The sequence below is a fragment of the Gekko japonicus genome, unplaced genomic scaffold (genome assembly GCF_001447785.1).
Source record: "Gekko japonicus isolate JY-2015 unplaced genomic scaffold, Gekko_japonicus_V1.1 scaffold246, whole genome shotgun sequence".
Lineage (NCBI taxonomy): Eukaryota > Metazoa > Chordata > Lepidosauria > Squamata > Gekkonidae > Gekko > Gekko japonicus.
The window spans coordinates 458,308-484,540 of NW_015162482.1; the positions used below are offsets into that span (position 1 = coordinate 458,308).

At 44.0% G+C, this 26,233-nt stretch overlaps 2 protein-coding genes across 6 annotated transcripts in view; one reads left to right on the top strand and one right to left on the bottom strand.

The window, feature by feature from the left end:
• The window catches only part of SARNP (SAP domain containing ribonucleoprotein), a 145,047-nt gene extending 133,855 nt beyond the window's left edge, over positions 1–11,192 (bottom strand). For all 5 annotated transcript variants that reach the window (XR_001482353.1, XR_001482354.1, XM_015405908.1 and 2 more), the window contains exons 1-3: positions 11,128–11,192; positions 5,255–5,354; positions 1,818–1,864 (exon numbers count right to left, since the gene is read on the bottom strand). Coding sequence is in view for 3 of the 5 variants with exons in the window: in XM_015405908.1 (XP_015261394.1) it covers positions 1,818–1,864; positions 5,255–5,354; positions 11,128–11,163 (183 nt within the window). In the remaining 2 variants the exon portion in view is untranslated. The remainder of the gene's footprint in view (positions 1–1,817; positions 1,865–5,254; positions 5,355–11,127) is intronic.
• A 222-nt stretch (positions 11,193–11,414) lies between these two features.
• Positions 11,415–24,336, top strand: ORMDL2 (ORMDL sphingolipid biosynthesis regulator 2). The gene is made up of 4 exons (XM_015405890.1): positions 11,415–11,518; positions 21,923–22,097; positions 22,436–22,587; positions 23,795–24,336. The coding sequence occupies exons 2-4, from the start codon at positions 21,924–21,926 to the stop codon at positions 23,928–23,930; spliced, it is 462 nt and encodes a 153-aa protein (XP_015261376.1). The 5' UTR covers positions 11,415–11,518; position 21,923; the 3' UTR covers positions 23,931–24,336.
• The last annotated feature ends 1,897 nt before the right edge of the window (positions 24,337–26,233 follow it).

The window sequence follows — 26,233 nt, forward strand, 5'->3', positions numbered from 1 at the left end:
AAATCTATAAATATGGCAACCTTCTGTAACCATTTGGTGCAAGAACACAAGGAACAGAATTTTAGTATTCTGAACCTGGTTTTCATTTTAAAGAAAGCAACTTTCTAGCTTATATGACTACAATGATACACTTTGAAACCATGTAGATCACCTGTGTATAAAATCTTAGCAGCATAGAAGGAGAAGATGGGATAAACAGCTGAGTAGGTTCAGTGCCCTGTATTTGCTCCTTCTCAAGACTAGCAGAAGTAGAGCACACAAATTTAGCAAGTATGGTAGTCCGTTTAATATACTTAGTTCAGGCCACAAAAGCTATCTTTTTGGAATACAAATTGTGGGTTACTTCAGTGTAGCTTAGTCCAGAGTAGTGAGATTGAAGAATTACTGGGTCTTTTGGATGATAGTTCTTTCTGATCTCTTGATAATCCTCTTAGAAGCCCTATTTGGTAATTATGTTGACATTAGGGATTGCACGTGCAACTGAACTTTTGTGTGTGATTAATCTGGGGGTCATAGACCTTTTTAATAACTGTATCTAGACCAGGATGTGTGAATATTTGAGCTGCAGCCCAAAGTGAGTCACAAATATGAATGAAGGGTCACATACTATCATGCTTCTCCCCCATCCCATTACATTTACTTCCTGGATTAATGTAGGCAATCAAATGCATTAAACTCTGTATCAACATGAAGTGGCAGTTATGTTTATGCAAACTTCTGATTATCTGAATAATTTGAAGTTTTTGGAAGTAACTAGAATAGGCAAAATTGTACTGTTCTTTTAAAATGAGCCACAAACATAACTTATCAACCCACTTTTCAATAGAGAATCCCTTAAATTCATAACTGGATTAAAAATATATGTTCCAGTCTACTCACTCTAGTTATGAAATTCTGAGTCCTCGTTGTGATGCATTTTTATACTATGTGGAACACCAAATCCAAGCCAAATATGAGATCCTCGGAATACTTTCATTGTACAGTCACTTCAATAACAGAATGAAATATTTATGCTAAACAGACTCTTAAAATACACACAGCTTAATCTTATGTGAAATTAAATCTAAGGTCCTTACATTTCAATGGGTTTTAGACTGGAATTAATTCTGTGCAGAATTATATTACTATTCCCCTTAAAGCATTCATGAAATAAGTGCAATGCCAATTCAGAATTCAGATGGTCCCATTTGCTATCTTTTACAGCATCATCTAAAAACAAAACCTTTATTCATTTTTATGGGTAGTGCATTCCAGGCAATAATACTGGTCATCTGAAAAATTAATTTTGCCATGTCTAATGACAGAGTGTGAATGACTTTTGAGTTTAAATTAATGCTGTAAAAAGATAGCATTCAGAAGCCATTTACACTGTATCATTAGAGACATGGCAAAATAATCAGTTACCACTTGGTATTGCTGAATCTATAAACCATCTAAAGATTCATTGGAGATTAATGGCTAACTACTAAACACCAATAAAATACGGTTTATATGTATCAAATGATACAATTACTGTGGTTTCCTAGTCACAAGTATTATTTAACTCCAGTTTTAAAAATATTCCTAATCACAGATTTGTCAGGCGACTACATATTCTAGGTATTACCAGAAAACATTTTAAGCAAATTGTACCAAACACTGAGTAGTTCAAACACAATGGGGACTCCAATAAGACCTGTGGATCTAAACATGATGTTACTGGTCACCATGAAGCTTGTTACCAAAGTGCTGGTGATATAGATCACTATAGAGGTATTATTTAAGAAATTATATAAACTACATCATTAACAATTACATTGCACCTGTGTATAACCTACCTCTGTTTCTTCACCCAAGACATCTTCTTCATTTGCTTCCTCCTCAGCTAGAAGGGAAAAAATGGAAGAAGTCACTAATTCTCCAAACAGAAATCATCTGTATTAGTTTATTTCAGAATATCTCAGACCATCTCAAAGTTACAACACCAGTAATGGGTTTTCCAAGAAAACTTGCACAAATATAATTTAAATACTTAAATAATGTTAGCAGAAGAAGGTAAACACACTATATACAAGCCTGTACTATGTACAAGCACAATGGTTTGTGCACACTTCATATTGCACATTTAGCCCATTTAACATTATGGATCTGTAGCAGCACAATAGCCAAGACAACTATAGACAGACTATATTTACATATGTGGGGTGGAAATTTTCCACCCCATATCACTGTAGAACATCACAGCAAGCTGTACCAGAATTATACACATATATTACTAATACTATTTAAAGTGAAACATATCAAAGTACCTTGCTATTGTCAATAACACATTCCCCCAAAATATTAAAAAATCATAAAAATCAATCTGTAACAGTAGAAACATGTTTAGTATGTTGCAAGTTTATTAGACAGAGTACCATGGTAAATCCTTCAGTGGCAGCTAACTCTGGCTTTTTGGATGCAGTTCCGTCATTTAGGCTAGTGTTCTGTTGGGTTTTCTAACCCACCTAATACTGGAAGTATGTCAAGAACTACAAACACTGTTGCCAGTTCAAGGGTTCTCTTATCCTCTTTGCAGCTTACAGGGATAAGATGATGTTTGTCCCACGTGCTGTTGCAGGAGGCCTGGAAGTGGTGCTACACCACTGTAAGCCCTACTGGGGTGCAAGCAGGAGGAAACCATACATGGCATGGACTGGAACGACTGGCAACGCCTTCCCTTTTCTCCTTCCCCCTTCTGTAATTTTCTGGATAAATATGAGGAAAACAATTTTCTTTCTTTCCACTGCATCTGAAGAAGTGAGCTCTGATTCACAAAAGTTCATGCTGCAGTAAATGTTGTTAGCCTTTAAGGTGCCACTGGACCTTAAGGTGTCACAGAAGTAGCTCTGAAGAAAGTTACAGCATGACAGAGGACCAGTCCTGGTCCCAGCCAAGCAGAAAACTGTTCTGTAAAATCATGAGTATGTAAAAAAGGATCAATTCACACAGCGAACAGCCTATTCATACTCAGAACAACAGACAACGTGAACACAATTATAGGATCATGCCCACTGACAATCCCAGCTCTGTGGAGAGGGGTCATAAACTGTAGAAGTGAAGGAACAAAAAATACAGTTCTACCCCAAACATGCCACACAGGGTCAGAATTTTCTGTTGTTACATTTGTAGTACCACAAAGGGAACTCTGGCATAAGCAATAAGCACTTCACAGCTAAGAACATCAAACCAGCCTAATTTGCTTTTTCATACATACTCCATCTCTTTTGGAAACAAATACTATCACGGCTGCAAGGACAGATCACCCTACACAGTAAAGTAAGAGGATGGGTGAATGTGCCTAGTAATTCCTACCACCCCATCTGCAAGTAACAGGAGTGGTTTGCTGAAAGATCTATGGTATGAACCTTGTGCAACAGGCAGCCCTGGGGAGCACTATGTCCCAGCTCACAATTCAGCTCTTACCAAAAAGCTGTGAGAAAAAGGAAAGCACAGACAGTTTTGCATATGCTTTATGACCATAAGTGTGGCAGGACGCAGGAGGCCATGCAGCTATGACAGGAGGCAGAGAAATGAATGGTTAAGAATGAACTGTGGACAGAAAGAGGCTCAAGTTTGCTAGGCTGACCCAGACAGAGGACTGACCAGGAGTGCTCTATGGAATTAGCCATCCAATGATTCTCCATGCCAATTCTTGGCTACTCTGATTGATTACAGCCACCCCACCCCACTGTATTTCTTGACCTCACCTCAGTTACCAAAGACACCAGCCACTGAATCTTGGGCTTACAGATCATAATCCTTACCACTACAGGTCCTATATAGGGCCTCAATCATCCAAAACACTATGATCAGAGGTAATGTGAAACGGGGGGTGGGAAGGGATCCTATGAATTAAGATGTGCTTCTATGGCTAAGAGATCAGAGAGCAGCCAGTGAGTGAAAGCTCTGGATTCTAGTACCACTGCTGCTTACCTAGTTCCGTGCCTCTTAAAAATGGTTGCTTACTGGATGTCAAATGTATGATTAGATTTATACAGCACATAACAGCTGTGATATAAGCAGGGGCTACAGTGGATACCTGTAGTTACTCATATCCCCCCACCTGCTGCTAAGGTAATTTCTCTACCTTAGGTCAGTAGTTGCTTCCTTCCTTCTACTAAGTCAAGCAGATATGTCCCATTCTCCTTATATCCCAAGAAACAGAATACTATTTTCAACTGTATGGGTATTTCTCCATTTTAGCTATGCCTTGTATAACCTCTGGATATGCATTTGGGCTGGAGGATTTGAAACTGCCTCTCTCAGTTTAGGGCAATACTGTGGGCCATGGAAACAATACAGATCCTAGGATATACCAAGGCAAGCTGGTTCCTGCATCCTTAGGACTCTCACCAAGGGTATGAACTGACAGTAGTGGTGGTGGAACAGATTGGGTATTCCCAGCAACACAGCTGTGACATTGCTGCCTATGCAGTGATGACCTCCCAGAGAAGCTGAGGGTAGGGGAGACAGGCAGTGAAGCCAGCAGTGTTGTCTAGCCTCAGGCGATGATTACTGGGGGTGCTACATTTCTGCTGATATTACAAGCACTGTGGGCATCATTGTTGTGCTTGTTTCTGTTTTTGTTAAACAGGCATTGTTGTTGCTGACTGTGCACTGCATCCTATCTTGCCCGCACAAGCTTAGATCCAGTGCAACACAGCCATCTTGCACTGACCACAGGATCAAGTTGAAAGACTAAAGTGTTATAAAAAAGCATGTAGAGAGAACACTTATTACGTTATGTATGCTAATAGATTCCAGTTAAGCATCCCACATGCCATCCTGTGGTCACCTCAAATGTCTAACAAATCTGTAGTCCAATCTTTAAAACAGTTACTTGAAAATACATGGAAGTAAACTGGACTTACTTCCATGTTAGGCTGCTTAAAACTGCAATGTTAACCGTAATATCTTTGTTCTAAAAGGTGAGAGACAGAAAATTAAAGGGGGGGGGGGGCAGGAGGCGTGAATGAATTCACATATGAACTGCGTGGAGCAAGAACAAAATCTTATTTTCTAGTCACACAGTCAATGTCCACAACAAGATTTCTATTTAATCATGTTGAAGCTTTATAAGGTAAGTCATTTATGGATCCAATTACTGCAGCTCTTGGATGGAAAGGCTAAGAGGAATTTTTCATGACTATTTATGTATGGAAACACAGTTTAAAATTTAAGGCTGTTTCAGCAGAACTCTGTTGGAGTGTAAGAACCTAAAGAAGGAACCTACCATGTTGTTCAAGATAGGTCTGAAGTCTGTTGATGAGATCCTGTTTGTTTCCTTTGGCCTCCAGGCCTCGGGCTAAACATTCTTGCTTCAGCTCAGCAAGCTGCAAAGTAGAACAGACTTTGTTTTAATAAAGTACATGTAATCCATTAGATCTGGAAGGTGAAATGATCTGGAAGGTGATTTTTTTTAAAAAAAAATCTTTCAGGGCTTTGGACAGAGAAACGTTATGCAATCCTATGGTAAAAATTAAGATGGAAAGGGTCCATAAGAATGCGAGGCAGAAGCCAGATCAAAAGCTACACGTTCTGTATAAATGCAGTTAATAATGTTGGGGAAGGAAGACAATCATATGAAGCCTGATGGAACTTGCACTTTTTTGGCACTGCCATTTATTTTCAGTGCCCTCCCAACAATACATAATGGTATTGTTTACATTTCTGGATGTCGAATCAAGTGGTACACTCAAAGAAACGTTTTCTATTACAAGTCAGCCTGCACTTCTATGCAACTGGGAAATACAAACTGTAGCTGTATTAACACTATCATAATTACAAAAATAATCCTAAACCACAAAGTACCTGTTGGAATAAAAAAAGTATTCTTCCTGTATACAACACCTTGGAGCACCAGATCCCTGCAGGCCTCTTTGTAGACACAACTCCACAGAATCAGGGTCCCAGTTTTGTTCTTTTGGTGGCTTGGGGTTCAAAATTTATGACTAACTGCACCTTATAGCTAAGCCAATGTGCTTAGGAGATCCTTGACCTTACCAGCTAATTATTTCCATTTTTGCAGCAAAACATTTACTGCTATACACCCAACTGGAAAAACAGCAATTTTCTCTACAAACCAGAATTTCAAATTACAGATCGGGTCCCCTGATACCTCAGCAGAAGGTGCTTCCAGGTGTACATCTTTCCTGTTTGCACCCCCCAAAAAACTATTTCTGATACTGGAAAAGTTCATTCTGAGGTCATGGGACTCATGAGTTCATAGCCAGGTAGGTCAAGAGGCTCCTCCAACTGGGAGAAGGAAGGGGATGAACTTGTAGTTTGTGCTTCTTCCATCAGCTTAGTGCCACTGATAAAGAGAAGAAGAGAACAGACTGGATTTATACCCTGCCCTTCACTACCCGAAGGAATCTCAGAGTGGCTTACGATCTCCTTTCCCTTCCCCTCCCCACAACAGACACCCTGTGAGACAGGTGGGGCGGAGAGAGCTCTTTCAAGAACTGCTCTTTCCAGAACACCTCTGACAGAACTATGGCTTGTCCAAGTTCATCCAGCAGCTGCAAGTGGGGAATCAAACCTGGTTCTCCCAGATCAGAGTCAGCACACTTAAACCACTACACCAAACTGGAGAGGACAGGGCAATTTTACTGTCTTCCTCCTCCCAACTGCAGTCTCCCAATCTATACGGGATTACACTGCCTCCACACACAGGTCCCACGATCCCAGAAATAAACCTTCCTGGAGTTGGAAATAGGTGTGATTTGGGAAAGACCTCCCATTCTTCCATACCCAGGATCTAATCAAGTAGTTTAATCCCAGTTTGGAATCCGGGGTTGGATGGAACACTTTTTATGTCAATACATCTGAAGGGATCATTCCATGCAAAGCTGGCCATGATAAAGGACAAATACGGTAGAGACCTAACAGAAGCAGAAGAGATTAGGAAAAGATGGCAAGAATACACAGAAGAACTATACAAGAAAGCCCTCGATGTCCTTGACAACCACAACGGTATAATCACTGACCTCGAGCCAGACATCCTGGAATGTGAAGTTGAATGGGCCTTAGAAAGCATTACTAACAACAAAGCTAGTGGAGGTGATGGTATCCCAGCTGAGCTATTCAAAGTCTTAAAAGATGATGCTGTTAAAGTGCTGCACTCAATTTGCCAGCAAATTTGGAAAACACAACAGTGGCCACAGGATTGGAAAAGGTCAGTATACATTCCAATCCCAAAGAAGGGCAATGCCAAAGAATGTTCAAACTATCGCACAATTGCACTCATATCACACGCTAGCAAGGTCATGCTCAAGATCCTACAAGCTAGGCTTCAACAGTACGTGGATAGAGAACTGCCAGAAGTACAAGCTGAGTTTTGAAGAGGTAGAGGAACTAGAGATCAAATTGCCAACATCCGCTGGATTATGGAGAAAGCAAGAGAGTACCAGAAAAACATCTACTTCTGCTTCATTGACTATGCTAAAGCCTTTGACTGTGTGGATCACAACAAACTATGGCAGGTCCTTAAAGAGACGGCCTTGTACCAGACCACCTCACATGTCTATTGAGAAACCTGTATAGGGGTCAAGAAGCGACAGTTAGAACCGGATATGGAACAACTGATTGGTTTCGCATAGGAAAAGGAGTACGACAAGGATGTATATTGTCACCTTGCTTATTTAATATATATGCAGAGTACATCATGTGAAATGCTGGCCTGGATGAATCACAAGCGGGAATTAAGATTGCTGGGGAAAAGATCAACAACCTCAGATATTCAGACGATACCACTCTAATGGCAGAAAGTGAAGAGGACCTTAAGAGCCTCTTGCTCAGAGTAAAAGAGGAGCGCGCAAAAGTGGGCTTGAAGCTCAACATCAAAAAAACTAAGATCATGGCATCCGGCCCCATCACTCCTTGGCAAATAGAAGGGGAAGTCGTGGAAGTAGTGACAGACTTCACGTTCCTGGGATCCCAGATCACCGCAGACTGTGACAGCAGCCATGAAATTAAAAGACGCCTGCTCCTTGGGAGGAAAGCGATGGCGAACCTAAACAGCATGATAAAAAGTAGAGACATCACCCTGCCAACAAAAGTTTGCATGGTCAAAGCAATGGTATTCCCAGTAGCCATGTACGGCTGTGAGAGTTGGACTATAAGGAAAGCCGAGCGCTGAAGAATAGATTCTTTTGAACTATGGTGTTGGAGAAGACTCTTGAAAGACCCTTGGACTGCAAGAAGATCAAATCAGTCAATCCTAAAAGAAATCAACCCTGACTGTTCCCTGGAAGCCCAGATAATGAAACTGAAGCTCAAATACTTTGGCCACCAAATGAGAAGGGAGCACTCACTGGAGAAGACTCTGATGCTGGGAAAGATTGAAGGTCAAAGAAGACGGGGACGGCAAAGGATGAGATGGTTAGACAGTGTCATAGATGCAACGAACATGAAATTGAGCAAACTTCAGAGGACGGTGGAAGACAGGAAGGCCTGGCGTGATCTGGTCCATGGGGTTGTGGAGAGTTGGACTCGACTGTGTGACTGAACAACAACATCTGAAGTATACTATTGACTTGATACTGTAAGAACTGTTCTTATTCAGAATCTCTTTTGGAAGCAGGAGGTCCTCTGTGAGAGAGGGAAGATTAGGCCATTTAGGATTTATAGGCTGCATTTAATATTTCTGTATGTATTATTAGAAAAACTAGAGCCTCCTAGAGGTAGCTCAGAACTAAATGCAGCAGCTCAGTTGCACACAAGTATTTAAGAATAAAATACTCTTGCATAAAACAGAAATGCATTAAACAGCCTCTAACTACAAAGAAGTTACAATACAGCCCATTGTTTATATACTGCAGTTTAAGAACAGGGGCATTGCACTACCACTGTAATAAAAGAAATTATGCAATATGCATACTGGTTTGTTCAAGACTTAACAAGCCCAAGGCTCCCAAGCTCATTCACTTGGAATTCACTCATTCACTGTTGGATATTACACATATTCTTTTCTATATGTGTTTGTGCCTTTAAAAGGCGCCTGAAAGGGATAAGTTTTGTTTAACAGGTGAAGCTTTACTTTCATTTCATCTCCATGCCAAGGAAAGATTCATCTGCTAAATTCTGTGACATATCACTGCTAAAGGTATTTGAGCAGGGCCAGAAAAAACATGGCACCTAACTTTGTAACCAATAATACCTGCATCGCCCAAAGGCATAAAATAGCACTGTCCTAGGGAGGCAGATATTTTTTTGGCTTCTTTGGAGCTGTGCAGAAGCAAAGATTATATACTCATTTCTGCTATTTCTCCTATTATTATTTGCATCAGTCCTTGATTCCCTTTAAACTAGGTTTTGATAAAATTAGCAAATCTTTGCTAGCATCAGCCACAAGTAAGATGAGCAAGAGGAGGGATGGGTGGAGATGCAGAAGGCACAGTACATGATCAAGCGGCCCACTCATGGGACCTCAGCCATGGTTAAGAAATCACAAATTTTACATCTGTTATGGCATTTACTGTTGTAGGGCATCTAGATGCTCTTTCTCATAAAAAGGCATTTAGATGTTCTTTTTCTTCTGGGGCAAGTATATAAACTTCTTTTTACAATACACACAGCAATTCATTAATATGCCCAACTGCAGCATCCAATAAGTATCAGGGTTCCTAGACATATATACATCACTGCAAAACAGTGATTAAATGTTTAAATGCTCAGAAATAACACAGGATACAGCTGCTACAAGACCAAGCTCTGTTCTTCTACAATCGTCTTCAACAAACTAGTACAGTTGTACCCCCTAGTGGAAGATTGAAGCAAGGCGTTTGAGAGAACTGGCAGAGAAACATCCTAAGGTTGCAGTACCTGTGCCTTCTCTTGATGCCTACATAAAATAAAATGTATAGATACTGTATTTGGGGAACAACCTGGCAAGAAAATAATTTAAAAGTAGGAGGTGGGGGTATTATTTCACACACAATCATTTGACCTTGTCAATGCTTTGCTCTGCAGTTTGATTCAAGCTCCTGGTGGCAGAAAACCTTAGCCTGGAAGATGGTGAAAAGCAGGTTCCTTAGATTCACTTGGAATTCACAATAGTAAGAGGAAGTTCAGAAACAAGTAAAGGAAACAGACCCATTTCTGCAGCCGACGCATATGTATATTTACTTGGAAAAAGCTTTACTGCTTTCAGAGATAAGCATACACACAATTGCACCCTTAACACAATGCATGAACCCCATTTTGAGACTTTAAGAAGTGAGGAAAAGAGGCACTACTAATACTTTCCTGGGTACCTAAATGGTTCAGTAACAGCTGTGGATGATCCTTCCACAGACCAGCTTCCAAAAGATCAAGCTGCTGGAAGAAAATGGTGACTGGACTCACTTACACCCAAGGTTCTAACTAAAAAATGTTGGGCTTTACTACCTACTCGCATTCATATAAACAATTATTCCCATATAGTTTGTGGTTGGTAAGGGATCAGCGTGCTATAACTGAGCACAGCAAAAAAGGGCTTTAACCCAGCCAGCCTACTTACCGTGGAATGAGCTCCAGTGAACCTGCCTACTTCCAGATGGGGACTGGGGATCTCCAGGAACTACAAACCATCTCCGTACTATAGAGATCAGTTCCCCAGGAGAAAATGGCTGCTTTGGAAGGCGGACTCTATGGTATTATGTTCTATTGCCCTCCCCAGACCTTCAAGAATTTTCTCAAACCGGAGCTCAATGGGTCCTACCAACTTTCAAGTAAATATATCGGCTATTCAGAATACGAAACAGAGCGGAGACTAGAACGTCAAATTCCTGACGATGGGGCTTGATAGTTAAAAACAGGCACACAACTGGAGACCAGGCTAAAGGGGGAAAACATGCTTCTTCCGGAAAGGGGGGGGGGCAGACATGAGATCGATCGTCGCGTACCTCTCCCCCAATTCCATTCCCCTCACGGAAAGCAGGCAGAGAGTGCGGGCAAGGTAAGCCCCACACAGGGAAAGCAGATTGTTAGTTAAGATTGAAAAACGAGGTACCGTCGCAAGTCTGAGGAAACGGGCTGGAGTGAAGACAGGCCGGCTAAAACCTCGGAATAAACAGAGGGGAAAAAAGCTTCCCCCCACCGAACAGCAGCGACTTCCCTCAGTACCTTCAACTTATGCAGCTCTACTGTCTCCGCCGCCATCTTATCGTCACCTCTCGTAACAACTCCACCTCCCGCCGGCCGCCAACCGTGCGTGCGCTTTTCATCCAATCGTGGCTGTCTTCTCGCTTGAACTTTACACCTACCAATATCCCTTTTGTTCATTGGCTCCTTTTACCGGGAAACCGGAGAGCGACCGAGACTGGCGAACGAATTTAGCCAATAGGGAAGAAGTGAGGAGACTGACCCGCTCGCCTATTGGTCGGATGACGAGACAGGGACGTGGGGTCGTTTCCTGGAAACGGGCTGCGGTGGAGCTGCGTGCGGAAGAAGTTTGTATGGGGCTGCGCCCGCCTTCGTTGTTGTTATAAGAAGAAGCCGTTACGGAAGCCGCCAGGTGGGTGCACCACAAACAGCAATGGGGGTCGGGATTCAAAGCTCCACTTACATAAGAACATAAGAGAAGCCAATGTTGGATCAGGCCAGTGGCCCGTCCAGTCCAACAACCTGTCACACAGTGGCCAAAAATACTTAGCCATGAGCCTCATTGGATGACCTTGGGCTTGTCACTGTCTGTAAGCCTGGCCTGCTTTACAGGTTCAGGAGGGTAGCCCTAGTTGATCTTAAGCAGACGCTTTTATTGTACTTCACAACAAGACAAGGAAAAACGGCCCTGCAAGGTCAACTATATGCACCCGGCACACCTCTGTCCCCATTGGAGGGTTTGAATTTCCCACCAGGGGTGCTATTGATGTACTCTAGGTGGACTAGGATCCTAGGTCCCCTTTGTGTTTGGGGACCAAGCTCCTGCTTAGCCGTGGACCCCTGGTGGTGGTCCACGTACATAATACCCCTCCCCCCTTAGTTCCGATTCAACCTATGTTACATAGTCCTGCAGATAGGTGGGGGGTCTGCGCTCTCGGAGGGAACGCCGGGATGCTGGCATGGGGTTGCTTACGGCTGCCTCTGGCTGGCTGATCGTGTCTGGTAGCGGCAAGGGCGGCGATGGTGGTGCATAGAGTCTTCGGGTTCTGGTGGTGTGGCTGGGGGCTCGATTGGTGGGGGCTCACCTGTGCGGGGGAGTTCGGGCCAAGCGCTGGCCTGCGGTGCATAGAGTCCCGGTCCCTCAAGCTGGGGTTGCTCTTCAGCTTCCGGGAGCTGTCGCCGCCTGAGTTGGTCGATATGTTTTTTCAGGAGTTGGCCGTCCTCATATGATACCGGTGACTCGGACTACCCAGCCGGCAATCCAGGAGGGCCCTCGCCCAAAGTTCCGGATGAACACGGGGTCGCCCAGAAAGAACCCCCGGGGAGCGTCCCTTTGTTCCATCAGCCTCCTCGAGTCCAGTGCCCAGTCTGGATGTAGGCGGTCCAATAGGATTGTGGGACGCTGGCCCATCAAGAGTTTAGCTGGGCAGCGCCCCGTGACAGGGTTAGGTGTTGTCTGCTGTGTCAGTAGGAAGCAGGCAAGCCAGAACTCCCAGTCCTCATCTGTGATCCAGCTGAGGGCTTCCTTTGCTGTGCGAACCATCCTCTCCACTTGTCCGTTGGTCGCGGGGTGGAAAGGTGCTGATCTTACGTGCCAAATCAGGTTCTGCTGGAGGAAGTCCTGGAACTCTGCCAACATGAAGGCATTCCCGTTGTCGGAGACTATCGTGTCCGGCAGCCCATGAGTGGAGAAGATCCAGCGGAGTGAGCGTATGACGGCCTTTGTGTAGGTGGTGGACACGGGGCTGATCTCCAACCATTTGGAGTACGAGTCTACTGTTACTAGGAAAATCAGCCCCTGGAAGGGTCCGGCAAAGTCAATATGTAGCCGGGACCAAAGTTTGTGTGTAGACTCCCACGACTGGGTTGGCGCGTTTGGCGGGTTTGGGTGCACCGCCTGGCAGGTCTGGCATCTCCTCACCCAGGCCTTGATCTCGGCGTCGATTCCCGGCCACCAAACGTAGTTCCTGGCCATGGCCTTCATCCTTACAATTCCCGGATGCGTCTTGTGGAGAGCGTGGAGGACTCATCGCAGGGCGTGGAGAACTACGACCCTGTCACCCCACAGGAGACAACCCTTGAACGCTGACAGCTCATCGTTTTGGGTTGCGAATGCTGCAAACTTGGGGCCCATGGAGGGCGTGGGCCACCCCCTCACCACCCAGCCCAAAACCCGGGAGATGATAGGGTCACTCATGGGCTGATTGGGCAGCAATATCCATTGCCTGAAGGGGCAGCCCGGGGAGGCCTTCAAGCATCAGGACCCTGGGGGTAGGGGCCGGGTCTGCGTCTCCGGACGAGAGGGGCAGTCTGCTAAGGGCATTGGTGTGCCCCATTGCCTTGCCCGACTGGTGTTCCAGGTGGTAATTGTAGCCGGCCAGGAAGAGGGACCAACGGAGATCCATGGGCGAAAGTACCTGGGGGGGGGTCTGTTTCTCCGCCACAAATAAACCGAGGAGAGGCTTGTGGTCAGTTACAATAGTGAGGGGGCGCCCGTACACAAAGTTATGAAACTTTTTACCCCCGCCACAATCGCCAACCCCTCCTGGTTGATCTGCGCGTAATTGTGCTCGGCGGCCATCAAAGTCAGTGAGTAGTATGCCACGGGGACCTCCCGGCCGTCAAGAAGAAGGTGGCCCAGAACTGCGCCAACGCCATAGGGGGAGGCGTCGCACACGAGGACTACAGGTAGGGAATCATCAAAGTGCGCCAACACCTCATTCGAGATGAGTAGTTCCTTGACCCCCTTGAACACCGCCACCTTCCTCGGGCCCCACAACCAGGGCACTAATTTGTCCAGGAGGCGGTGAAGAGGCTCCGCAACCACAGCCTTGTGTGGCAGAAAGGCGTGATAAAAGTTCAGGAGTCCCAAAAGCACCTGAAGTTCTGCCTTGCATGTGGGTCTAGGGGCCTCCACGATGGTCTTGACCTTGTCCCTCGCCGGATGGAGGCCAGAACACATTGACCCTGAAGCCCAGGAAGTCCACCTCCGGGACCCCAAGGAGGCACTTCTCCCGTTTGACTTTGAGGCCTGCTGAGTCAAAGCGGTGAAGGACGACACGGAGGCGGGAGGCAAAGTCATCCGGGGTGGCTGCGGCGATGAGGACATCATTGAAAAATGGTGTCACCCCAGGGATCCCTTTTAACAAGGAGTCCATTAGTTGCTGAAAAATCCCCAGGGCCACACTTATGCCAAACTGTAGCCTCCTAACCTTAAAAGCCCCCCAGTGCGTTTCAGTAGTCTGGGCCGTTGCTGTTGCCTCTTCCACTGGCAGTTGTTGGTACGCCTGTGTGAGATCTAACTTGCCAAAAATCTTAGCCCCTGCTAAGGAAGCCAACACAGGACTCATGACCGGGACGGGGCAGGCATGGTCGTGGAGGGCCTTGTTCAATGTACACTTATAGTCTGCGCAGATGCGGACGTTGCCATTGGGCTTGATGGGGGTTACAACGGGGGTCTCCCACGGTGCATGGGAGACCGGTTCAAGGACCCCTTGTGCCACTAAACGGTCCAGCTCTGCATCGATTATCGGCCGCAAAGTGAGCGGGGAGAACCGCATGCGGATGGAGGCAATTTGGGGGTTGAGTTGCAATGAAACGGGGCCCCTTGTATCAACCCAGAGCCCCATCAAAGACCGCAGGGAATTCCCCGCAAGCCTCAGCACAATCCCACGGCGCACATTTATTCACTCCCCCCGACCGTGATGCCCAACGGCGCAAACCACGCCCGCCCCAATAAGCTAACCAAATCCCCCTCCACTACAATCAAGTCCAGGAAACCCTTAAAACCCCAGTACTTCACCCAGAAAGTCCCCACACCCCGTATAGGAACCGGGTTCATCTGGAAGTCCACCAGGCTCAAGGGCAAAGGCCGCAGGTGGGGCCCGTCGTTCGGACAAAGTCTGTTCAGCATTTCCACAGATGTGATGCAAGCTGCTGACCCTAATTCCACTTCCATTTGGCAGGGGGACCCCTCGATTGTGACCTGGACCTGGATCTTTGGGGCTGTGGGCAAGTTGGGGAGGCATAGTACCTGTAGTGAGGGCTGGCTGGTCAGAAGGTAGAGATCATCCGTGCTCTCGGTGGCCTCGTAGTACGCGGAGGCCTGGCAGCGTGGTTGTGGCTGGGGTGGATGGTTCCGGTTGCCTTTGGATCTTCAGACGCAGGCGAGGTGTCCTTGTTTTCCACATGTGTGGCAGCTGGCATCACGGAACTGGCACAACTTGCGCTCGTGCTGGTGCATGGGTAACATCCAGTAGGCTTACCGAAGTGTCCGGAGACTCCGGCGGATCCCGGCAGCTTCCAGTGGTGGGGTGTGCGGACAAGACGGACGTCGTCCTCATCTGAAGTCTCAGGCGCTGAGTCGGGGAGCACGAGATGGGATGCGGTCGGTCGCGGTGGGAGGCCTCGTGGGCGATGGCAAGCTGGAGGGCCTCGTTGAGTTTGATGTCAGATGTGCTGGTCATCTTTCTGTGGAGCTTGACGTCACTGATTCCCCAGGCGAACTGGGTCAAGAGGTTCTCCACCTTGGAGAAGTCGCATTCCATAGTGTGTTGGCGCAGTGCAGCCATGAATGCGGCGGCCGTCTCGCCGGGCTTCTGGATGCGCCCCTGGAATTCCATCCGCTTGGCCAGCGTCGTAGACTTGGGTGTGAGGTACCTGGTCAGGGTGTCTATGATCTCCTCGTACGTACACTCAAGGATAACCTTCAGGACCAGGAGGCTCTTCGCGAGCTGGATGGTGTTCACGCCCCAAGAGCTGAGGAGGAGAGCCCTTCTCTTGCCCGCATTGGTTATCTCATGGAAGGCGAGATGGCAGGTTAGCTGGTCCGTCCACGAATCCCAGAGCTCGGGATGAGTGGGGTCGAGGTGTCCCAGAGCGGAGGCCATGACTCTAGCGCGGAGTGGGGGAGTGGTGTTCAGCGATGCCGGGAGCAGTGTAGGCGCGGTGGAGTTTTCTGGAACGAATCTCAATGCTGCGCTGGAAGGTGAGCCTGGCCTGCTTATCGGGATCCCACCTTTGTCGCCACTGAAAAGTACTGGGTTCGACACATGGAGAACTCGGAGTACGACCTGCATTCAGATGTGTTTATTGTACTTCACAACAAGACAAGGGAAAACGGCCCTGCAAGGCCAACTATATACACTCCACCTGGCACACCTCTGTCCCCATTGGAGGGTTTGAATTTCCCTCCAGGGGTGCTATTGGTGGACTCAAGGTGGACTAGGATCCTAGGTCCCCTTTGTGTTTGGGGACCAAGCTCCTGCTTGGCCGCGGACCCCTGGTGGCGGTCAGCATACATAACAGCAGTAGAAAAAAGTGTGAGTCCATTGGCACCTTTAAGACCAACATAATTTTATTTAAAGCATGAGCTTTTGTGTGCATGCACACTTCCGCAGATACAGTGAAACGGAAGTTATCAGTCCATACATATAGGTAGAGGATGAGCAGCAAATTAGCATACAACATAAGGAATATGTTTTAACAGATGCGAGAACCAAACAGGAATAACAAGCTAAATTTATATGTTCACCATTTCTTTGGATTTAATTCCAGGGGGAAACACAGTGAAGCAAATAAATATGTCAGAATTGTAGACTAGTGTGTAAATGTATCCTTCTTAATTGTGGGATGCTATGAGTAACTAACTGAGACCTTATTGTTCGTAATATATCTGAGGAAGTGTGTATAGAAAGCTCATGCCTTGAATAAAACTTTGTTGGTCTTTTTAAAATAAATTTTATTTATAATTTTTACATCATACATAACAGATGCATCGCATACATTAATGTATTCAGGTTATCATGAGTCTATTCTGATAATTATTTTCTATCCATATATAAAATTTGTGCCACCTTTTATTGAACACATCCTCATCTTTCCCTTGTATAAACAGTGTTAAATTGTCCATCTCAGCTATGTCCAACATTCTATGTATCCATTCTTCTCTTGAAGGTATTTTTCTTGTTTCCAGTATTTAGTAAATATAATACGAGCAGATGTTAGCATATATGTTATTACATATTGATCTGTTTTATTACAATTATCTGGTAAAATATTTAACAAATAGATTTCAGGACACAAAGGTAAATCTATATCTATGATTTCCAGTATAAGATTCCGTATTTTATGCCAGTAATTTTGTGTTACACTACATCTCTACCACATGTGGTATAGTGTGCCTACACTATGTTTACATTTCCCACAGTTTTTTGATGAGTTTTTATAACACTTAGCTATTTTATCTGGTGACCAGTGCCACCTATAGAACATCTTATATATGTTTTCTTTGTATGGTATTGCTTGTGTATATTTTATAACTTTCCATATTTTGGACCATTCATCTATGTCAGTGTTATAACCAAAGTCTTGCATCCAAGATATCATTGGTACTTTGACTACTTCATCTAATAAATACACTTGAAGGAGGAAATTATATAGTTTCTGAATCGTCTTATCGCTTGAAGATAGCCAAATTTTTTCTAAGTCTAATTTCGTATCTTGGAATCCAATTTTTTTATCCTTATTATACCTAGTTATTAATTGTACATTTTCCCACCAAGTCAGTTTAATATTTTGTAAACGTAGTTCTTCCTGATTTTTCAGCCTATTATTTTTATCTAGTAATGTTTCATATTTTTCTATTTTATCTTTTGTTAGTAACGCTGGTTTTATAAAAGCTTCCATTGGTGAGATCCATTTGGGTATTTTATGATAAAACTTCTCTTTTACTTCTTTCCATACTTTAATTAGAGCACCCCATATGGTATGTTGATGAAAACTTTTATGTATTGTGTCTTTATCAGAGTCTTTATCATTATCTGTTGGTCTTAAAGGTGCCACTGGACTCAAACTTTGCTCTACTGCTTTACAGGGTGGTTGTTATGGTAAAATGGTGATGAGGAGAGTTGTTCTAACCTCCTTTGAAAGAAACACAGTATAACTATGTAATAGCTGGCATAAATTTACACTTTTGCCCTGGGGAGAGAGAAATCCAGTGGGTTTAAAAGGGAAAGGAGGTAGGTGAGCAAACCAAAGTCTGTCTAGTTTAGTATTCCCCCTGCACACACACACAGGCTATTCACAAGCAAGGCAAGAAGGCAATTGCCTTTCCTTGCTTTTTCTCCCCATATTTGCATTTTTTGTTGCTCCTGAACATAAGTGGGTGGGGGATGTCTGAGTTGTACCCGATGTCATCTGTGAGATGGGTTGGAGCAGGAAACAGGACAGTCCTAGTAGGATGATAGGGCATGGACCGTTCCATAATGATAACGTCACAGGTCACTGGCTGTTATGTAACTAGGGTGGATAAATATTAATCAACTTTTTAAAAATGTCAGTTATGCCACATTTTTCTTTTAACTATTATCGTTTGTTGTTGAATTACGTACTTTTGTGGTGCAAAGTTATATGCAAATGGGAAAGGCTAAAGCGGTGTAAATTCCAACCAGCAGTGTCTACAGAAATTAGCCATGACTGCAGGTTGTGCCAAAGGTGTGTACTTGTAGGAGATAAATTTTAACTTCCAGTCTGGTCAGCTGATATGGTGTTGTAGCTAAGCTTTGTGAAGAGTTTTTGGTAATTTATTTAACTTTATTTTATCTGTTTTAATTGCTTATTTTAACTGGACTGCTACTCCTTCAAGCTGTATTATTTTCAGAGAGAGACTGACCTTGAAAGATGTCATAGATATGTGTTTATTTATTTTATTTGAGGGTGGTGAAGACACTGGTGTCAGCTGAGTATTATAAGAGACACTGAGTGTATACTTTTAGCAACCAATCAGTGTACATTTTTATTTAGAAAATGTCTAAATAATAAATGACAAATCCTGATCTGTCACACACACAGACACACAGACACACACACACACACACACACACACACAGAGGCACACTCACGACTGAAAACTATCAAGGGCTGAATGTGTCAATCCTTTTGTCAAAACTGAAGGACCAAAAATTAAGAATCGTCAAATTTGATTCTGTTTTTTCCATAATGTCAGTATACTGAGATACATGATTCATCCAGTCTTAAGTACTTTTGTTTTAAGATAACAGTCTTCAGAATCTCAAGAAGGGATTAAAAAGCCCGCTGGGGTCAGATCTCCTGCCTTGAGCCAGAATTCATGTGTTCTATTTTAGAGGGCTGGGCAAGATTCACCATCAGAAGCTTATTCTTGGGTATCTTCTAGTTTAAATTGCAGAAAACAGCGCCCAATACTTTTAAAGAACTTTTGTTGTGTTTAATTTTTGTACCTTATAATAAGCAGCAATGTAGGAGCTTATGAAGAATAAACATGTGTCCTGAAAAAGGAGTTTTCCCTACTCCCTAAATGGTACGCTGTCAGACTAACTACTTTCATAACACTGCTCCTAAAAAAAAATAATGCATTGGATTTCTGACCACAGTCTGCCAGTGGCAGGTATGAGCAACGAAGTAAATATGGTAGATCCTCTTAATTAAAAAACAACAACCTTATAATATAAATGGTTTAATAAAGCCACTGTCTTGCCCTGATAATCCCTATTATTGCCACCTCTTTGCAATTGCATCTAGCACTTTTTTTATAGAGGGCTTCAGAAAATTGCAGGCTGAGCTGTTTTCTTGGTTCTTCCTGACAGCAGCAGCTCTTACTCAAAATTCCAGATGATTTATGTAATAAATTGATGAAAAACAAGACAAGGCAACTCCATGTTAGCCAGATTGTAGCTGTTAGGAAACTGGGGACATTTTTAATTGAGCTGGTCCCTGATGATGAGCAGAAGTAGTATTGGTGCTCAACGCTGTACCAGTAAATATCCTTTTGTATAGCCATCTACACAACATGTAGATTCTAGTTTTGACCACTGGAAGACACAAACGGTTAGGGAGTCGTGGCCAACTAGGATTCCCCCTCTCCTCCCACCACCTGGTTTCTGTAAGGGGTTTGGTAATACTTCAAGACTCACAATATGAATCTGTGTGGAAATTGCACTCTTTCACAACAGCCTTTCCTAGCTCCCCCCCCCAATATTATCGGCTACATCTTGGGCCTTTTTTATTTGCTGCCCGGCAGTTATAGAATAGCCTCCTGGAAGGGGTCAGACTGGCACCTATTTCTGGGGCCTTCTGGGGAGATTAAAACAGACCTATTTAAAAGAGCTTAATTATCTGTTTAAATGATGTGTTTTATTTCTTTTAATAGGTGATTAGTTTGGTTTTGTATTTATTGTTATTTTATTGTTATTATTAATTTTTTTTATCCCACCCTCCCAGCCGAGGCCGGCTCAGGGCAGCTTACAACAATAAAATTCGCATCAAACAATCATAATAAAATCACATACATTAATAAATACGACATTAAAATTCAAACAAGATAAAGTGCTCACACAAGATAAAGTTACTCACACTGAGTACTGACTGTACCAGGAGAAATATAGGGTGTATAAATAAATGCAGTAAATTCAGGTCTGGAAGTTACAGTTCCTCTTGAGTTTCAGCTCCATTTCCACCACCAGTTCTGTGATCTTGAGTAAGCACATTACTTGTGTTATGTACTGGTGGTGCTTGAGTCTGAGCAAAGCTCCAAAAGCCGTCAAGACTGTTGGTTGTGTTACTGGTAACCAATGTTCCCTCTAAGCTGAGTTAGTGTGAGCTAGCTCACAGTTTTTTAGCCTCCGGCTCACACATTTTTGTCTTAGCTCAGGAAGGATGGCTCCAGAGCAAACTAATGTATGCAGTAGCCAAATGGCTCGCTCACAACTTTAATGCCAGTAGCTCACCAAGTAGAATTTTTGCTCACAGGACTCCACAGCTTAGAGGGAACATTGCTGGTAACAGCCAATCATATTTATTGATTATTACCTAATAGCTGCACTGTCATTAGTTACATTGTATATAGGTCATGCAAATGAAGGATTCTACCCTGTTTCCCCGAAAATAAGACCTACCCCAAAAATAAGCCCTAGCAGGATTTCTATGCATTTGTGATTCTAGTGTGTCTTCTCGAGAAAAAATAAATATAAGCCAGTGTCTTATTTTCGGGGAAACACGGTAGCTGCCTACTTGGTCTTGGTCGTTGTTTAAGGTGGGTGTGGTTTTTACAAGTTGACCCTGTTTCTTTGATGCAGAAGTTCAATAAAGAAACATGTTGTTATGAAAAGAGCTGCCTCGTCTCAGTACTTAATAACTTGGGCTCAGTTTTCTGAGACTAATGCTTTGAGGGTGGTGAAATTGTTTTGGGTTCTGTATTAAGGCTTGTATGCTAGATTCACAGACTGTTCCAAACCAGGTCTGCAAAGGGCATTGTCAGCTATGCTGCCATGCTGGTTCAGGAGGCCATGGGCTTCCCTTTTATGTGTACTAATTATTGCTGCATTCCTTCTGTGCTTCTTCTCTGCTGTAACGCTGTTATCTCTAAGATGTGCAGGTGGTGTAGTGTCTGGAGCTCAGGGAAGGCCGTGGGAGCGCTATCGGTTCCCAGCTCTGGCTCTAATGGTCTGGAACTATTCTCCCACATGCGGGAGTCCGGCTAATTGGCTTAGGGACAGGGGGGGTGCATACGAATGCCCTATATCCCATTATGCTTGTAGGGGCGACGCCATTCTTAACAGTGCTTCTGTTAATGCATCTATAGCTCTTCAATAAAGTATATCCTTTCTGATAAGCGTGTACTCCGTTGCTGGCTGTGGAACCTGACAGGCATTCTAGTTGGTCCAGGGAGAGGTATCATGACTCCCAACGAGCTTAGCTCCCATTGATGTTTTCAGATGAGTAGGTGGTCCATTTCCTGGTGGTACCTTTGTGCAACCAACATTTTTTTATTTCTCTTCAGCATGAATGTTGGGGTAGCCCACAGTGAGGTGAATCCCAACACACGAATTATGAACAGCCGAGGCATTTGGCTGGCTTACAGCATCTCTGTGGCCACTCTTCACATCATCCTTCTCAGCATCCCCTTCTTTAGTGTCCCTGTGGTCTGGACCCTAACCAACGTCATCCATAACCTGGTAGGTCAAAGTTCTGTTACTGTTGTGCTTCAGTTACCCTAAACCTGCCTCTTGTTCTCTGAAACTTTGAAGCGTTTTCTGGGTGTGTCAGTCTTTTAAGAGGGTGCTTCATTTTTCTCAAGAAGGGAAGCTTGACTACTGATGTGACTTCCCATGATGGAGGTTGAATCTGTTTGAGGATTTCCATTATGTTGAATCCTCCAGCAAATTCCTCAGATGTACACCATTTCATCTGAGCAGCGTAAGGAAACATCTCTGTTGCCTTGATGCACTCTTTTTTTGCCACAAAGTTGGGGGAAAGAAATGGCTATTTTACCTCAGTGCTTCCTTTTTCTCAGGCAATGTATTGGCTCCTGCACACAGTGAAAGGGACCCCCTTTGAAACACCTGACCAGGGCAAAGATCGCCTCCTCACACACTGGGAGCAGATTGATTATGGTACACAGTGGACCTCTTCTCGCAAGTTCCTAAGCATCTCCCCAATAGTCCTGTGAGTATCACAGATCACTCGGTTCTGCCCTGCTTTAATTCAGCCCATCTGAGGCTAATGAGTCAGCTCTTGGTGCAGCTGGCATTTAGAGTTTCTTCGCAAGGCCTCATGTCCCTGAACCTTCCTGACTTTCTCTCCCAAGCTACTGCCTTAGCTCCTAATCCTGTGTATATGCCAATGAGCCCTTCCCCGGTAATGAGATACAGAGAGCTAGTAGTGTGATAGAGGGCAAGGTCTATTATGCAGCAGCGAGAGTCTTCCCGACAGCTACCTTGCCTGCTAAGAGCCAGGGCATACAGCAGAGCAGCTCTTCTCATCTCACATAGTTCAGGAAACCCGGAGAAAGCTGTAAACTGTATTACGTACAAGACAGCAAGATGTGGGTGCGTGATTGAAATGGCAATTCTGTCGTTCCCTTTAAAGAAAGAAGGTAATTCATCAAGCTCTTTTTGGAAGACTTATGTAGTAGTCTATGTCAGGATTGAGCCAACAGTATGATTATATCACGGGGGAGGTGTGTGTGTTTGTTTAATAATCCAAATCTGATTATTAGAATTATGTTGCACAAAGTTGGCATATTGTTACAGCAGGTTACTTCTAAGATCTTTATCACACACTTGTGCCAGAGGCTGAATTGCCCGGTTACTGAAAAAAGAAGTGCAGGACCAGAGTGGCCACAGCTAGCTATCCAAGTGAGAATGGTGCCATGGACAGTGTGAATACAAATAACTCATTACAAAGGTTTGAAATATGAGTGCTCTATTGCAAGGGTCCTCAAAATGTGGGAGTGGTGTTCTTAAGGAAGTATGAGCTTCTTTCTTCACCCCTTTTATGTGTGGCTTCCTTGCGGTAGGAAGCAGGTAACACACATCTTCCTGTTTTTGTATGTAGGTGGCTGCATCCCTCTCTTTTAGTTCTGAATGTTTGTGCTGGGAGTAAATGGGGTACAAACAGCTATTGGTTCTCTTGATTCTTTCATTAAAGTATACTGAAAATGCAGTTGATTCTTCCCAGCCCAAGTTAAGCAACATATGAGAGAAGTTGGAGTCACCCCTGTGTTCAAAGGGAAGCCTGTACTTCCCCACACCCTTCCTGAAAATAATTTAAAGAGTTATGATTTAGTTTTATTTGGAGAAGTCTTCTTGGGGAGATTAATTATGATACAGGTTGAAAATGTAACTAATATAGGTTGTTTCTTTCCCTTTAGCTACATCCTGACCAGCTTTTATACCAAATATGACCCTGGGCACTTCATAATCAACACCACCTCCCTGCTGAGTGTCCTCCTGCCTAAGCTTCCCCAGTTCCACGGCGTCCGCATCTTTGGTATCAATAAGTACTGAAGCAGGCAGAACCTTGGTACTGCTGAGCCTTAACTGAAGGAGAAATGGCTCCCAGCTCCAGTAACCTGGTGACAAACCAGCAATCATCCTGTCCTGAGATTGAGCTGTGAAGAGTCTCTTGTAAATTAAGAGGGGCAGAGATATCTTTAGCCGGCCAGAGAATTGAGCAGTACAGAACTTTTGGGTTCTTTCCTTGCAAGGAGATTGAGCCAGTCACTTGGTTTTACTCCTGGTGGAATGAAAAGATGAACTCTTGGCAGGGCTTGAAATCTGCAGACCTTCCATGTAAGACTACTCCTTTGAGCTGTTTGTAATGGGTGACTGGGGTCAGCTTCTATGTTAAATCCTTTCCATTGTTTTTTTTATACATTCCCACTTCAAGCAACCTTGTTTCACTGTGGTTTTTTTCCCACTCAGAAAGAGGAAAAGATTGGGAATAGAGCTTTTGAATATGATGTGTGCACTCCTATCTACTGTGATCCTTCAGTTATAACTAGGTAAGGAAGGTACCAACTTTCAGTAGGATTTCATTCATCCTAGTGAAACATGCAATCTAGCCTCCAGCACAGAACTTGGTTTCTGTTTTCAGAATGAGGCTCTTTTGTCCTTGTTGTTCTGAGAGAAAACTTAAGATCACTGTAATAGTGAAAAGCTCAGAATAAGAGGAACCTTTTGTCAGGTCCTTATGCTGTTTCCATCTGTACTTCTTTTCTGCATACCTGTATCTAGTCTCTGCTGTTTGTTTTTAAATTCTCCTTCCTTGGCACGTACAGCTTCAATGCTCGTTAAGTTGTAGAGGATTCTTTGAAAGTTTGAATCTCAGAGCTGGTTCACCCGGTGTGAACTGATTTCAAGGAGGGGAGTTGGATGTGAGATTATTCTATAGGGTGGCTAAACAAAAGAAACTGCTAGGAGTTCTGAAAGCAGTGCAGTGTGCCCGTCACCAAGTAAATCTTGCCTTCTCAGCCACTATGAGTAATCTGAAGATGGTACACTGCAGTGTTAATGGCCAGACTTTGCAAGCACTATTCCTCTGCTTGTCGCAACATACAAGTCAAGCTGACCCTGTACTGTAAATATGCTGTACTACTGTAATTTACCTAGTAATGTTGTTTAATGCAGGGCAGCTCATATTCAGGTTGACCAGGCAATGAAGCTGTGGACATCTCTTTATTCATTAAAATATTTTTTGTTCCACTTGGCCCAATGTAGCATGCAGGGATAGCCATAATATAATGAGAATATTATTTGCGCTAAACAAGCACATAATCAGCAGAAAAAATGTTTTTGATATGTTCATCCCATAGTACTAAAATCCCTCCTAAAAAGCACAGTCTTCCTAAAATGCTGGCAAGAGAAATAATCTTCTTGTCCACTGGGAGATTGTTTTAGAGGGACAGAGGCAATACTGAGAGTGTCTAAGACCATTCTAATGCTGATCTTACTGGCCTGAATAGAATGGTGAGCAAGTGCTCCTGCAAACAGCGGAATAGGTTCATAGTGAGAGAATAGTTGGGGCCAGGTTTATGAAGTCCTTTATGCATAAGAAGCAGCCATTTTGCTTTGGATGCAGGAGCAAATGGTCAAACCAATAAAGATGTTCTAATACAGGTGTAATATATTGCCATTTGGCTCAATCATCAAAAGCAAGCCAGCTGCCTCCTTTGGTACCAATGGAATTTTGAATGGTCTTTGTTGGTATCCTCATGTAGCACTTGTTACAGTAGTCTAGCCTCTGTTATGATAGTGCAAAGCAGCTGAGTCTCCTAAAAGGAAGGAGTACAGTCTTCTTGCCCCTCTTGGCCACTATAGTAATCTGTATAACTGCCAGCAAAGCAGAATCTTTAAAAACTCTGGTTTTTCACTAAATCTGCGAAAGTTCCTTCCTTCCAGTAAAGGCAAGGCAATCCCCTCCAGAATATCAGTCTTACTGACCAGGTCGCCTCCATCTTATCTATCTTCAATTTTACCTTCTTCTCCCTTAGCCACTTGACCATAGGCAGTGGCTCAGCACAGAGATAACTGCTCCTGGAGACTGGGATAAAATTGTGCTAAACAATCTTTTTCTAAGAGGTCCACGGCAGTGTGTGTTTTTCTCCCCTTCCCTCCCCAGAGCAGTCTTGTCAGGTAGGTCAGGAGGAGAATATGAAACCCAGGTCTCCTAGGCCCTAGTCTGACACTTTAACCTCTGAACTACACTGTCAATAGTAGCACAGAGCTGTGAGATCGTCAGCAGACTGATGACACTCAACCCCAATGTATGTATGAAGTACAAAAATACACACACACATACACCCAATAGT

Coding starts and splice junctions, on each gene's coding strand:
- ORMDL2 (XM_015405890.1), top strand. CDS start 21,924: ATGAATGTTGGGGTAGCCCACAGTGAGGTGAATCCCAACACACGAATT. Junction 22,098..22,435: donor CCAACGTCATCCATAACCTG/GTAGGTCAAAGT, acceptor CCTTTTTCTCAG/GCAATGTATTGGCTCCTGCA. Junction 22,588..23,794: donor AGCATCTCCCCAATAGTCCT/GTGAGTATCACA, acceptor CTTTCCCTTTAG/CTACATCCTGACCAGCTTTT.